This window comes from Entelurus aequoreus, linkage group LG04, assembly GCF_033978785.1.
Source record: "Entelurus aequoreus isolate RoL-2023_Sb linkage group LG04, RoL_Eaeq_v1.1, whole genome shotgun sequence".
In the NCBI taxonomy this organism is placed as follows: Eukaryota; Metazoa; Chordata; class Actinopteri; order Syngnathiformes; family Syngnathidae; genus Entelurus; species Entelurus aequoreus.
Window position 1 is genome coordinate 31671404 of NC_084734.1, and position 15312 is coordinate 31686715.

The 15312-nt window shown below is 43.0% G+C and overlaps 1 protein-coding gene across 5 annotated transcripts in view; it reads left to right on the forward strand.

The window, feature by feature from the left end:
• adgb (androglobin) overlaps positions 1-15312 on the forward strand; it is a 148064-nt gene that overhangs the window by 48664 nt on the left and 84088 nt on the right. For all 5 annotated transcript variants that reach the window (XM_062044596.1, XM_062044595.1, XM_062044594.1 and 2 more), the window contains 2 exons: positions 934-1081; positions 1830-1944. In XM_062044596.1, the coding sequence (XP_061900580.1) occupies positions 934-1081; positions 1830-1944 (263 nt within the window). The remainder of the gene's footprint in view (positions 1-933; positions 1082-1829; positions 1945-15312) is intronic.

The window sequence follows — 15312 nt, forward strand, 5'->3', positions numbered from 1 at the left end:
TGTAACACAGTGGTGAACATGCCCTTTCCCAACTACTTTGGCACGTGTTGCAGCCATGAAATTATAAGTTAATTATTATTTGCAAAAAAAAAAAAATGTTTGAGTTTGAACATCAAATATCTTGTCTTTGTAGTGCATTCAATTGAATATGTGTGTAAAAGAATTTTCAAATCATTGTATTCCGTTTATATTTACATCTAACACAATTTCCCAACTCATATGGAAACAGGGTTTGTATAATTGCAACAATTATATAACAAGCTCTAAATGAAATTTAATGCATCTGTTCCACAATAACTACATATGTACATGCTTTAGACATTGTAATAACAACCAAAAAAAATATAAGACATTTTACTTACTTGAATCTGATGAATCCAGTCCAATGAAACTAATAGATGTTGTTCGAAGGAAACCTTGAGAGGTTGTGTGAGTTCATGGCCAGAAGGTGTGACTTATAAACAAATCCAATAGCCTTGTGAGACTGAACAATAGGACCCAATGACTATGTAAATGTAGTAAAAAAAATATATATATTTATAACAGATTGTTTTTTTAGGATGGTTAAAGGTAACGTTGTACTTTTACAACAAGCGGTCTTACAGGGTTAAAGCAGATGCAAAGTTAGATAAAGCTGCTGGATTTTGACCACTAGTACTTCAAATGCAGCTACTGACATTTTGTAGAGTTAATTTAAAAACTACAGCTTACCTATGCAGCCACAGCTATTAATGCCAATGTTTTTTTTTTTGTTTTTTTTTACTTGAGGGGTTTTTTGCTTTTGTAGTCCATGCATTCAACAACTGTTCATTATAAGCATTAGTTAAGATTATTCACAGCACGTCTGTAAAAGCAAAGACAGGTGTTTTTTTTGTTGATGTTGACTGGCTCTTATATATGTCCATCACACCGTTTTCTCTCGACCCCTACAAGACGTCTCAGGCAGTGACGTCCCACCAGCTCAAAGCCCGGGAGTCATGCAAGCCGCCCCGTACCACTGGAAGAGCCGTCAGTGTCAGCCGCCTATAGTTACCATCGAAACCAACTCCTCCAAAGCCACTCTGCTTCGCTTACCCATGGGGTAGGAACATCATAATGTTTTACATGTTTTTTCTTCAATTACACACACTTCTCACGTTGATGAGGAAGATGGAGACTCAGTTTGTATCTGCACTCTTTAGAGGCAGTGAGTGGTTGCAAAAGGCTCTTGTCCTCATCTTTATTAATGGTAGCTAGTTTATTGAGCCAGGTGCAGATAGTGTGTGCAGCAGTGCAAGTACTGCCAGTCCACCATCACACATAAAGATACATCTCTATTATTATAATGGCCATCTGCCCATTGCACACGCTGTTCTCTTCTTATTTCTCAGTATTGATGGCAGCTTATCTGTATGTGTTTCACTATCGCACAATAAGCTTCAATGCCTTTTTTCTTGTTTCTCATCATTCAGACGTGCTGTCCTGCCTTCATCTTTCTGCCTTCTCTCTCTCTGTTTTGTAACCACACCTCTATGTTTCTTTCATTTTGTCCACTTCACTTCTTCTCACCCAAACATATTTCCCTTCATCTTAATTTCAGATGCCCTCTCTGTATTCTATAGCGCTCGCCTGCACTCTGCCTCATTGTTCATCCATCTAGTTGGTATGCCACAGCTGAATTATGTAAAGCTAATGGAGTTGCTTTTTTCACAAGTCTAACCAGACTATGTACTCAACTTGGTGCTTTGGCTTTGAGGACGTCAGGCTGCTGCTTCTTTGAATGGGCCACAATCACTGCCACCAAAAACATACTTCAAATAAGAATGTTGAGCTTTTATTTCTTTTCCCAGACGCCATGTTTTGTCCTTCCACATAAATGCAGAGCTGGGATACCATGTTCACCTGTGGAGCAAAACGCTTTTCTTCTTCGGGGATGAGGATAACATCATGTCACACTGTACCAAGGTCAATCACGCTCCAAGTTATCAGTTATAGCATCTTCTTAACAAAGGAACAATGCAGTTTAATGATCACTTATATTTTTAATAACTCCTTCTTTGATTGTAAGAATAGCGTATCCCATAAACAAAGTCATGATATGCTATGTTCATATCAATCAATCAATCAATCAATGTTTGTCTTTTATTAGGGGTGCCCCGATCCGCTATTGATCCAATATCATAAAAAAACAGATTACATCGGCTTGCATGTAAAATCTCAAATATAAGTGCTCCAATACAAGCAATCTGGCAGTGTATTTACGTGTGCAAAGCTAGACAGCCAGATAACGTCTAAATGTCCTCCAATGAGCACACAAGCTTGGCCTTTCTTGTATTTTAGTCAAGTTATTTACAAAAGGTAAACATGCTAGGCTATAGGCTATCAGCTACACAACAGCTAAGCACACAATACTGCACACGCTAAACATGTGTGTAATTAGTGTCCTTAAATGAAGTATATTTCAGTCTTAAACAAAATGTTGTCAATATAAACAAGTATCAAGTAATTATAGCTGAAAAATACTTACAGGTACAACGTCTCCAAAGTAGAAGCGTAGTAGAAAGTATCCGGTAACAAATGTGTCCGCATCAATCAACTGTCATGAGCCCAACTCAATGAATTGTTGTGTCCACGAGAGAGATAACAGGAGTTTCTGTCAAAAAGTGATGATGTCATATAAATTCAATATAAAAAAAACAAACAAAAAAACTAAATTCCCGCCCCCGACTTTCGCTGTATGTCCTGCCTTCTGACATCCGGTGAGTATGATAATGTGGTAACCGACAGTCCCGTCCCTTCATTTTTAATTTTTCAGATGTTTTGAAAATAATAATCCTTATGTTTAATACATTTGGAGGCCATTTTAACTTTTTAAGGTCAAGGCAAGTGTTGCCTTAAAGGAGGGCTCATATTTTAGGGCACCAAGGCAAGTTAGCAGGGAACCAAGGCAAACATTATTTTCTTTAGAGGCAGGGTCTCCAATGCATGCATATATATATATATATATCAGTGGCGTGCCGTCACTAGAGGCAGGGGAGGCACGGCCTCACCTGCCATCATGGATAGAAAAAAAAAAGTAAAAAGAAAATTTTTTTTATTAAATTGTTATGTGTATCCAGTGATTATACTAAAGTTATTTTCCATTTATCTTCACCAGTTTTAGATTATTTTTATTTTTATTTTCACATTTGCCGTTCAAATACTGAGAAGAGAGGTGCGGTGATCAGCAGCCAATTGAGGCACGTCACTGATTTGTGCCTCAACATGGATTGTGCACAATGACTCGGCTAACTGCTGGACTGCTGTGCAGTGAGACCGTATTGCTATATGAATTATATTATACATTTTCATAGTTTAGTTAGCTGAGGTATATAATGTACAGTGTATTTTGTCAACAACTGTATGTGTGTAACGTATTTTTAGTGCTGAGCATTTATAAAACTCTGCTGCGAAGACGCACTGTGTGAGGCTCGTCTCATAACCCCGCCTCCTGGTGCCAAGCACCTCCGCCGCAGAATGCACCGCCCGACGGGAGCGCCGCAACCACACCAACCAAAGCCCACACCCAAACCCTCCACGTGCAAGACCGAATCCACCCAAAAAAAGTCACTTAAAGGCCTACTGAAACCCACTACTACCGACCACGCAGTCTGATAGTTTATATATCAATGATGAAATCTTAACATTATAACACATGCCAATACGGCCGGGTTAACTTATAAAGTGACATTTTAAATTTGCCGCTAAACTTCCGGTTCGAAACGCCTCTGCGGATGACGTATGCGCGTGACGTAGCCCGGCGAACACGGGTATGCCTTCCACATTGAAGCCGATACGAAAAAGCTCTGTTTTCATTTCATAATTCCACAGTATTCTGGACATCTGTGTTCGTGAATCTGTTTCAATCATGTTCATTGCATTATGGAGAAGGAAGCCAAGCAAGCAAAGAAGAAAGTTGTCGGTGCGAAATGGACGTATTTTTCGAACGTAGTCAGCCACAACAGTACACAGCCGGCGCTTCTTTGTTTACATTCCCGAAAGATGCAGTCAAGATGGAAGAACTCGGATAACAGAGACTCTAACCAGGAGGACTTTTGATTTGGATACACAGACGCCTGTAGAGAACTGGGACAACACAGACTCTTACCAGGATTACTTTGATTTGGATGACAAAGACGCAGACGTGCTACTGTGAGTATGCAGCTTTGGCTTTTTTTTGCGTATGTACGTAACTTTTTTAAAATATATAAGCTTTATGAACCTTGGGTTAGGTGAACGGTCTTTTGGGCTGAGTGATTGTGTGTGTTGATCATGTGTTTGAATTGTATTGGCGTGTTCTATGGAGCTAGGAGCTAGCAGAGGAGCTAGGAGCTAGCATAACAAACACGCAGGTGTTATTATGCAGGATTAATTTGTGGCATATTAAATATAAGCCTGGTTGTGTTGTGGCTAATAGAGTATATATATGTCTTGTGTTTATTTACTGTTGTAGTCATTCCCAGCTGAATATCAGGTACCGTGAGTATGCAGCCTTGGCTGCTAAACATTCGATAACTTGACCGTATGTGCGCGTCACGTACGTAACTTTTTAAAAATATATAAGCTTTATGAACCTTGGGTTAGGTAAACTGTCTTTTGGGCTGAGTGATTGTGTGTGTTGATCAGGTGTTTGAATTGTATTGGCGTGTTCTATGGAGCTAGGAGCTAGCAGAGGAGCTAGGAGCTAGCATAACAAACACGCAGGTGTTTTTATGCAGGATTAATTTGTGGCATATTAAATATAAGCCTGGTTGTGTTGTGGCTAATAGAGTATATATATGTCTTGTGTTTATTTACTGTTGTAGTCATTCCCAGCTGAATATCAGGTCACCCCCGGCTCTCACAGCATCTTCCCTATCTGAATAGCTTCAACTCCCCACTAGTCCTTCACTTGCACTTTACTCATCCACAAATCTTTCATCCTCGCTCAAATTAATGGGGAAATTGTCGCTTTCTCGGTCCGAATCTCTCACTTCATGCGGCCATCATTGTAAACAATAGGGAACTTTGCGTATATGTTCAACTGACTACGTCACGCTACTTCCGGTAGGTGCAAGCCTTTTTTTTATCAGATACCAAAAGTTGCAATCTTTATCGTCGTTGTTCTATACTAAATCCTTTCAGCAAAAATATGGCAATATCGCGAAATGATCAAGTATGACACATAGAATAGATCTGCTATCCCCGTTTAAATAAAAAAAATTCATTTCAGTAGGCCTTTAACATGAAGCCAAAAAGTGCAAAAACAACAATGCTCGCGCTGCAGGAGCCGCGAACGACCGCAGGGACACAACATTAGGTACACCTGCACTGCAGGTTCATATGTTTGTAAATCTGACTGTGATGATGCAGTCGTGCCTCACCAGACATTAACCTCACCGCACGCCACTGATATATATATACACTACCGTTCAAAAGTTTGGGGTCACATTGAAATGTCCTTATTTTTGAAGGAAAAGCACTGTACTTTTCAATGAAGATAACTTTAAACTAGTCTTAACTTTAAAGAAATACACTCTATACATTGCTAATGTGGTAAATGACTATTCTAGCTGCAAATGTCTGGTTCTTGGTGCAATATCATATAACACCCTCCCCGGATTGCTAATAATCAAATGTAAACAATCAAATGCAGATACTTTTTCTTTTTCTTATGCCTTCTGATCTCTCTCTCTCTCTCTCTCTCTCTGTCCACTACTTGATGTCCATATCCTCCCCCCCCCTCCACACCCCTGATTGTAAATAATGTAAATAATTCAATGTGATTATCTTGTGTGATGACTGTATTATGATGATAGTATATATGATAGTATATATCTGTATCATGAATCAATTTAAGTGGACCCCGACTTAAACAAGTTGAAAAACTTATTCGGGTGTTACCATTTAGTGGTCAATTGTACGGAATATGTACTTCACTGTGCAACCTACTAATAAAAGTCTCAATCAATCAATCAATCAATCTACAAAGGTGTATAGAGGCCCATTTCCAGCAACTATCACTCCAGTGTTCTAATGGTACAATGTGTTTGCTCATTGGCTCAGAAGGCTAATTGATGATTAGAAAACCCTTGTGCAATCATGTTCACACATCTGAAAACAGTTTAGCTTGTTACAGACGCTACAAAACTGACCTTCCTTTGAGCAGATTGAGTTTCTGAGCATCACATTTGTGGGGTCAATTCCATCCATCCATTTCCTTACCGCTTATTCCCTTTGGGGTTGCAGGGGGCGCTGGAGCCTATCTCAGCTACAATCGGGCGGGAGGCAGGGTACAGCCCTGGACAAGTCGCCACCTCATCGCAGGGCTGTGGGGTCAATTAAACGCTCAAAATGGCCAGAAAAAGAGAACTTTCATCTGAAACTCGACAGTCTATTCTTGTTCTTAGAAATGAAGGCTATTCCACAAAATTGTTCGGGTGACCCCAAACTTTTGAACGGTATTATATATATATATATATATATATATATATATATATATATATATATATATATATATATATATATGTATGTATGTATGTATGTATGTATGTATGTATGTATGTATGTATGTATGTATGTATGTATGTATGTATGTATGTATGTATGTATGTATGTGTATTTATCTAACCTACTCAGTGGCCTAGTGGTTAGAGTGTCCACCCTGAAATCTGTAGGTTGTGAGTTCAAACCCCGGCCGAGCATACTTGCCAACCCTCACGATTTTCCCGGGAGACTACCGAATTTCAGTGCCCCTCCCGAAAATCTTCCGGGGCAACCATTCTCCCGAATTTCTCCCGATTTCCACCCGGACAACAATATTGGGGGCGTGCCTTAAAGGCACTGCCTTTAGCGTCCTCTACAACCGTCACAAGTCGTCACGCCCGCTTTTTCTCCATACAAACAGCGTGCCGGCCCTGACACATAATATATGCGGTTTTTACACACACGCACAAGCGAATGCAAGGCTTACTTGATCAACAGCCGTACAGGTTACACTGAGGGTGGTCGTATAAACAACTTTAACACTGTTACAAATATGCGCCACACTGTGAACCCACACCAAACAAGAATGACAAACACATTTAGGGAGAACATCCGCACCGTAACACAACATGAACACAACAGAACTGCTGCTGCTCACTGCTCCCCTCACCTCCCAGGGGGTGATCAAGGGTGATTGGTCAAATGCAGAGAATAATTTCGCCACACCTAGTGTGTGTGTGACAGTCAATGGAATGTATGTATATATAGTGTTTGGATGTGAACGTAATACCACCATGTCATTTGTAATGTCTAAAAAAAAGGCTATACATAAATGTTATCCATATATCTAAAGACAAATATTAGGTTTTTGTATTATTTAATAATATTAATTTGTCAGCTTTTTGACATTACATGATGCCTTTATCTCTATTTTTACATTTTGAAAGAGGGAGTTTTTTTTTTTTTTTCTTTTTAAAGTTATATACATGTAGATGTTGTATTGGGGCAGATCCATTAAGAGCTTGAGCAGAAATATGTCTTATAGTAATTAACTATACACAATAAAACCTTAACAAAATGCTGTGTCACATGAATGGTTTTTGAAGTAATAACTTTGTGACATGAAAAATAACATGGTGTTTACTTTTTAATATCAGAATAAAACAAAAGCAGTTTGGTTAATGAAGAGGAAATCTAATAAACAAGCTTTGATACACACTTAGAATACACAATCTTCACAACCTTCGTTCAGTTCGATGAGCAGACAAAACATTTTAGCCAGTATTGATGTTATTTGAACACTGATACAGTTTGCAGTTAAATAAAGAACGAGTGAACATCCCATTATGATTATATTACATCCGGAGATGCTTTCCTCTCCATTTACCTTAGGTGAATGGAGCCTTGGCCAGGAGGACTTGATCTCATCAGATGGTATCCAGCGGTCATTGGGTGTTTCGACCCTGAACCATAACACCCTACCGCTGGTGGGCCGGCAGTGGTGGCCAAGTCACTGCCTATCTCCTCCTCCTGGCTTCCAGCTCATCTCGTCTCTCCTGCTCCATAACCAGCAAGAGGCTCTCTCTGCTGCCTCCCCCATCCTGCGAGCTGCTGTCTTTCTCTCCTTCCCTGTTATTTCCAAGGCTGTGAGCATTTTCCATACCGACTGGGCAGGGAATCCTCTGCAGCCGACCTCGACCGGGAACAGCCATGCCTGCCATCCTTTTTCCCCTGCAGTCATTCAAAAGGTCCTGGTATTTGGCACTTTTCCTTTCGAAAGCTTGGTCGCACCCTTCTTCCCATGGGACTGTGAGTTCTATGAGAATGATCTTCTTTGCCTCTTTAGACCACAGCACAACATCCGGTCTCAGGGTTGTCTGGACAACCTGGGGGAACTGCAGCCTGCCTCCCAGGTCTACCTTCATGTCCCAAGAACGGGCCATTTGCAATAGGTTCTTCCTTGATGTTGCTGTGGTTGGTGGCTTTTCTCCCTCTCTCACAAACTGGATTGATCTTGTTCTCCCTTGTGGTTGCCGTTTCTTGCATCTCTGCTGCTCCAGGGGGTTAGCCGATGTCATGAGCACCTTGTCATGACACCATCTGTATCTCCCTTGGGAGAGTGCTGTTTTACACCCTGACAGGATGTGCGCCACAGTACCCTTCTGCCCGCAAAGTTTGCATAGTGGATCCTCTCTCATGCCCCATCTGTGCAAGTTTGTTGGGAGTCGGGAGTGTGTCATACACTGATCTCAGCAAGAAAAAGATGCGGAATGGTTCCAGCTTCCATAGATCTGCCCACGTGATCTTTCTCTTAGGGAGGTCCCATTTGGTCCAGGCTTCCTGGGACGCTAATTCCACTGCTCTTGATTCCCGCCCTTCCTCTTCCAGGTTTCGTACTTCCTCCTGGATCATAACTCTTCTTTCCCTGGGTTCTGCCTTACTCCACTGTTGGACATGGGAAGTGCCAAGACCTTGTCTTCCTGTGCATGGCGTTCCTATGATGTCACGTAGCTTCAACATGCTCTCATCTTGTGCAACAGATGTGTCAGCTGCCCACTTGCATCCTGATCTAGTAGTGACGGCTGCGTGTCTGACTTGTTCGTCCTGGGAGTCTCTGTATGTCATTAAGACTCTGCACTTTGCTACCTTGAATTCCTCCACCACGGATGACAAGGGAAGCTGAAGCTGTCCTGATCTTATGTAGAGGCCCTACTGATGTGACGCTTGGAGGGATTCCCAGCCATTTTCTGAGGTACGTATTGATCTTTCTCTCCACTCCTTCTACGCATGTCATAGGGTTGTCATACACTGTTAACAGCCACATGAGTCTTGGTAGCAGTCCATGTTGGTAGAGCCATATTTTAAATTTACCAAGGAGTCCTGATTTTTCAATCCTCCTCAGCCACTCCTCTGTCTGCTTCTCTGTACTGGTGATGTTGTTCCTGTCAGTAAGTGAGCTGTCAAACCACTTTCCAAGGTACTTTATAGGGTTCTCCCCAATAGATGGAATCACTTCTCCTTGCACTTGCAGCTTGAACCTGTTTGTCAGTTTACCTTTCCGAATCACCATGCTCCTTGATTTGTTGGGCTTAAACTTCATTCTGGACCATGTTGCGATCTGGTCCAGAACTGTTAGCACCCATCTCGCCTCCACATGGGTTGTGGTCGTCACAGTGAGATCGTCCATGTAACCTCTTATTGGGGGTTGTCGAATGCCTGATTCCATTGCTGGTCCTCTGGCTTCTTTCCCAGCAGCTGTTATGAGGAGGTTCATATCCATGATGAAGAGGATGGGGAAGATTGTGCATCCAGTTACGATTCCCTTTTCCAGGTTTTGCCACTGAGTTGTGAAATTGGCTGTTTTGAACCGTATCTGGATGCCTCCAAAGTAGCTGGTTATCATTCCCTTGATGTGCAGAAGGATGTGGTAATGGTCTAGTGCAGTGTGAATGAGGGCATGAGGGATTGCTCCGTAGGCGTTAGCCAGATCGAGCCAGACAACAGTCAGGTTGCCTTTGCTTGCTTTGGCCTCCCGGATCATCTGACTGAGAACTCCGGTGTGTTCCAGGCATCCAGAGAAGCCTGGAACTTATCCATTGTCCGTCATGTATAAGGTCATCCTTTTTGCCAGTACAGAAAATAATATTTTGCCTTCTACGTTTAGAAGTGATATTGCACGGAATTGGTTTATGGTTGAGGAGTTCTCTTCCTTCGGCACAAAACAGCCTTCTGCCTTCTTCCAGCATGATGGAATGGTGCCCTTTTTCCAGATCCTCAGTAACAGCATCCACAGCCTCCGAAGGAGCATCGGGCATTTCTTATACACCTTACAGGGTATACCACTGGGGCCGGGGGCAGATCCTGCCCTGGCCTTTTTCACCACCTCTTCGATTTCCTTCCAGGAGGCTTCACTGATGTTGAGCTCCTTTCTTGGTTTTTCCAAGCTGTCCATGTTATGGTTGGCACCCAGGGCCTAGTTTTTGTAGGTGTCATTGTGGGTTTCCCTTAAGAACGCCTCCACATCTTCCTTAGAGCTGGTCAGCATTCCAGATTTTGCTTCACCCAGTAGTTTCCTGGTGAATCTGAAAGGTCTTTGGTGAACTGTGGTCTTCTGTTCTGCCTCTCCTTCCTCCTCTTCCGAATGCTTTCTGCTCTACGGAGTCTACAAAGACGTTCTCGGCGTTGCCTTGTCAGATCCTTGATGCCTTCCTTTTCCTCGACAGTGGCTCTTTTGAACTGTTTGTTTAGAGTTTTGATTTTCTTCCTTAGGCGATGGATTTCTCTTTCTCTTCTGCTTGGCTGATGCGCCATTTTGGTGTTAACCTTCTTGTCCTCCATCCCAAAACGCTCCCTTGCCAGATTGTACGTTATTGTTGTGAGTGTATTGACTTTCTGTTCAGCTGTTCCTGCTAGTGTGGCTTCTAGCACTTTGTCGAGGTCTTCATCTAGTTGGTTCCATTCTTTGTTGTCACTCATCTTGGGCCACTTAATTTGTTCCCTCGCAGGGTGGGTTTGGCTCTCTGAAGAGGTATGGGGTGGATCCCGCCTGAGGTCTTGAGGTGGCACAGGTACCGAGAGATCTCCAGTGCTGTGGGGCGCTTCCTGCCTGAGCTCTCCTGCGTCTCACCAGGTACTACCGCTGTGCGCTGCACCTGTGTACCCCCTTTTCCACATGTGGTCCTGGCTTGGTGTATTTTAAGCCCTCTTGTGTTTTTGAAGGTCTTTCCGCAATGATACTTTACGTCCAATACCTCTCCAGTTATTGTTGTTTGGGTGAGCCGTCTTTTAGTTCGTGATCCATTCCTGGCCGTTACCGTTGTGTCCGTCCCGTTGAGTCCGTCCCGTTGAGTCCGTCCCGTTGAGTCCGTCCCGTTGAGTCTCTCATCCCCCCCCCCCCCTCTCGGGAGACTCTGGGGGTATTGCTCATTGTTAATTTCCGTAGCTTGGGTTGGTGCCCTCTTGCGAGTGCTGTGCATGAGGTTGCTGGCCTCATCCACCCACGACAGTCTTTCCTGGAGGTCATCTGTCTTTCCAGAGTCACCAAACTTCCTCGGTTGCCATCCAGGCTTTCCTGGAAGTCACTGGTTTCCCAGAAATCTACGATTATATTACATCCGGAGATGCGTTCCTCTTCATTCACCTTAGGTGAATGGAGCCTTGGCCAGGAGGACTTGATATCATCAGATGGTATCCAGCAGTCATTGGATGTTTCGACCCTGAACCATAACACCCTACCGCTGGTGGGCCAGCAGTGGTGGCCAAGTCACTGCCTATCTCCTCCTCCTGGCTTCCAGCTCATCTCGTCTCTCGTGCTCCATAGCCAGCAAGAGGCTCTCTCTGCTGCCTTCCCAGGCTCCCTGGAACGCTAGTTCCACTGCTCTTGATTTCCGACCTTCCTCTTCCAGGTTTCGTACTTCCTCCTGGATCATAGCTCTTCTTTCCCTGGGTTCTGCCTTACTCCACTGTTGGACATGGGAAGTTCCAGGACCTGTCTTCCTGTGCATGGCGTTCCTATGATGTCACGTAGCCTCAACATGCTCTCAGCTTGTGCAACAGATGTGTCAGCTGCCCACTTGCGTCCTGATCTAGTAGTGACGGCTGTGTGTCTGACTTGTTCGTCCTGGGAGTCTCTGTATGTCATTAAGACTCTGCACTTTGCTACCTTGAATTCCTCCACCACGAATGACAAGGGAAGCTGGAGCTGTCCTGATCTTATGTAGAGGCCTACTGATGTGAAGCTTGGAGGGATTCCCAGCCATTTTCTGAGGTAGTTATTGATCTTTTTAAATCACACTAAAATCTTTATAAACAAGTTGTGACAACGTTTACGACACATCGCCTGCTGCATGTTTCCTCACCTCATTAACTCTCAGTCACAGCTGCTGATGGATGCTGTATTGAGAAAATAAAATCAACATCGAACAGTTTTTCTCCTTCGCTGTATACTTTTAGTGTGGGGACAAGTGTGTCTGTCTCCAATATTGTCCACACCTGTCTCCATCTAAACACAGCAGTGCACTCTTAAGTGCATGCTGGGAAGCAAGGGAAAATGGTGGTAAACCAAGCGCTTGGCTCTGTTTACTCCGAGGGGAAATCTCCCGAGCAAAGTCTGTGTAGTTAGTCCGCCATGATTATTAAGCCAAACTATGCTGGTGTGCATGCGCCTGATTTCGTGTTGCCTAAAATGCATTAATAAATAATGGGTTTTAAGTAATTAAAATATTACACGGTATTACTAACCCTCTGGAATTTTATCACTAATTATCATTAAACCGTTTACCGTTACATCCTTAGTTCATTAACAAGTAAAATGTCAAGGGTGGTCACGGCATGTTCTTGCCGCCGATGTTGGTCAATTTTCTAGGGCATTACGGCAAATGACAAGGGCGGTCGTGGCAGTTGCCGCTGTTGCCGTGGTTAAATTCAAGCCCTGTATTTGATTCAACAGGATATATGAATGATTTGAAGTCAATGTAATATGTGATCTAAGGAAGACCGTTATAAATGATAAATGGGTTATACTTCTATAGCGCTTTTCTACCTTTAAGGTACTCAAAGCACTTTGACACTATTTCCACATTCACCCATTCACACACACATTCACACACTGATGGCGGGAGCTGCCATGCAAGGCGCCAACCACAACCCATCAGGAGCAAGGGTGAAGTGACTTGCTCAAGGACACAGGATGGAAGAACTAGGATGGTAGAAGCTGGGGATTGAACCAAGAACCCTCAGGTTGCTGGCACGGCCACTCTTTGAGTGCAGACTTGAAGATGTGGCAGCTGTTCTTTGAGAGAATGATGATTAGTTTGTACACAAGGGTGGGGATCTCCTCCCTGTCTGTTTTATTAAAGTTTCAGTTGGTTGAGAGAAGGATGACCTGTTATCAAAGCTCTACCATGGGGTTGCGGGGCTCCATACTTCCTTCAAATTATCTTAGATATGAATGCTGACATAGTAGACAATACTGATAATCGACCCTATTGCCTTTAATCAGTGGTCATCTGCAAACACAAACACAGCATAAACCATTTCTACTTTCAGAAAACAGTTTAAATTACATTGTACAAACCTAAGTATAGATAACCCGTCCAAAGGCAGAAAATAACGGTGGGTCGACAGCTAATGAATTTAATGAACCATGAAGTTCACCAGATCAATGTATAAACACCCTCATTGAGAGTGAACAGAGATCACAGACACAAGGTCACTACTTCAGCAGCTAGCCGACTTGCAGCACTGCAGAATTTGCACCGAGCTGCCACAATAGACGCAAGGACTAGACCCAGCAAGCCCCAACCAAGACGGGCATCAGGAAGGGGTAGACGGTGGGATCCAGGGGCCCCAGACACGCTGCCAGGCTGCAGTAGCCTAAGACGGCGACCCCCAGCGGACAAGCAGGCCCAGAGTGTGCTCTACAAATGATATATGTCTATATACATACGTACATGCACAGTACATATTAGGGGTATGGGAAAAAATCGATTCGAATTCGAATCGCGATTTTCACGTTGTGCGATTCAGAATCGATTCTCATTTTTTAAAAATCGATTTATTTTTATTTATTTTTTTATTTTTTTAAATGAATCAATCCAACAAAACAATACACAGCAGTACCATAACAATGCAATCCAATTCCAAAACCAAACCCGACCCAGCAACACTCAGAACTGCAATAAACAGAGCAATTGAGAGGAGACACAAGCACGACACAGAACAAACCAAAAGTAGTGAAACAAAAATGAATATTATCAACAACAGTATCAATATTAGTTACAATTTCAACATAGCAGTGATTAAAAATCCCTCATTGACATTATCATTAGACATTTATATACATAAAAAAAAAGAAAGAACAATAGTGTCACAGTGGCTTACAGTTGCATCGCATCTCATAAGCTTGACAACACACTGTGTCCAATATTTTCACAAAGATAAAATAAGTAACATTTTTGGTTCATTTAATAGTTAAAACAAATTTACATTATTGCAATCAGTTAATAAAACATTGTCCTTTACAAAAATCTGCTACTCTGCTTGCATGTCAGCAGACTGGGGTGGATCCTGCTGAAATCCTATGTATTGAATGAATAGAGAATCCTTTTGAATCGGGACAATATTGTTTTTGAATCGAGAATCGCGTCGAATCGGAAAAAATCGATTTTGAATTGAATCGTGACCCCAAGAATCGACATTGAATCGAATCGTGGGACACCCAAAGATTCACAGCCCTAGTACATACAGTATATATGCATATATATACATATACACATGCACATACACACACACATGCATACATATACATACATACACACACACATATATATATAACAATAATAATTACATACATACACACACACACATATATAAACAAACACATCCATAATCAGGCCGGCGGGGCAGCGATCCAGCCCCGGAACCCTCTGTCCACCAAGAACCAGGCGATCACTTCATCCACCCCCGCACAGGTCCGGCCGCGCAGCCCCCTCCCCTGACAAGCCCGCACCCAGATGATGGCGCGACATTGGGCGTGAAGGATGGCGCAGCCGAGCGCGAGGGCAGGCCCGAGCCGACAGCCAACAAGCCAACAAACACGACAACAAACGAGAATGAAGCCGGCAAGTTTGCCAGCCCCGACAACCACCATGTGCACGCGCTGCAACAAATCGCAACATTGGCTACTCCCCCACACTGGACCCAGCAGCCATGGGTGCCCACACCACAAACAAACGGCAGAAGAATCAAGGGCTGCAATACCACTGACAACCAGCACCACTCGATCAAATCAAAGCGACCGAAAAACTGCGACCGACAACTACACGCCAA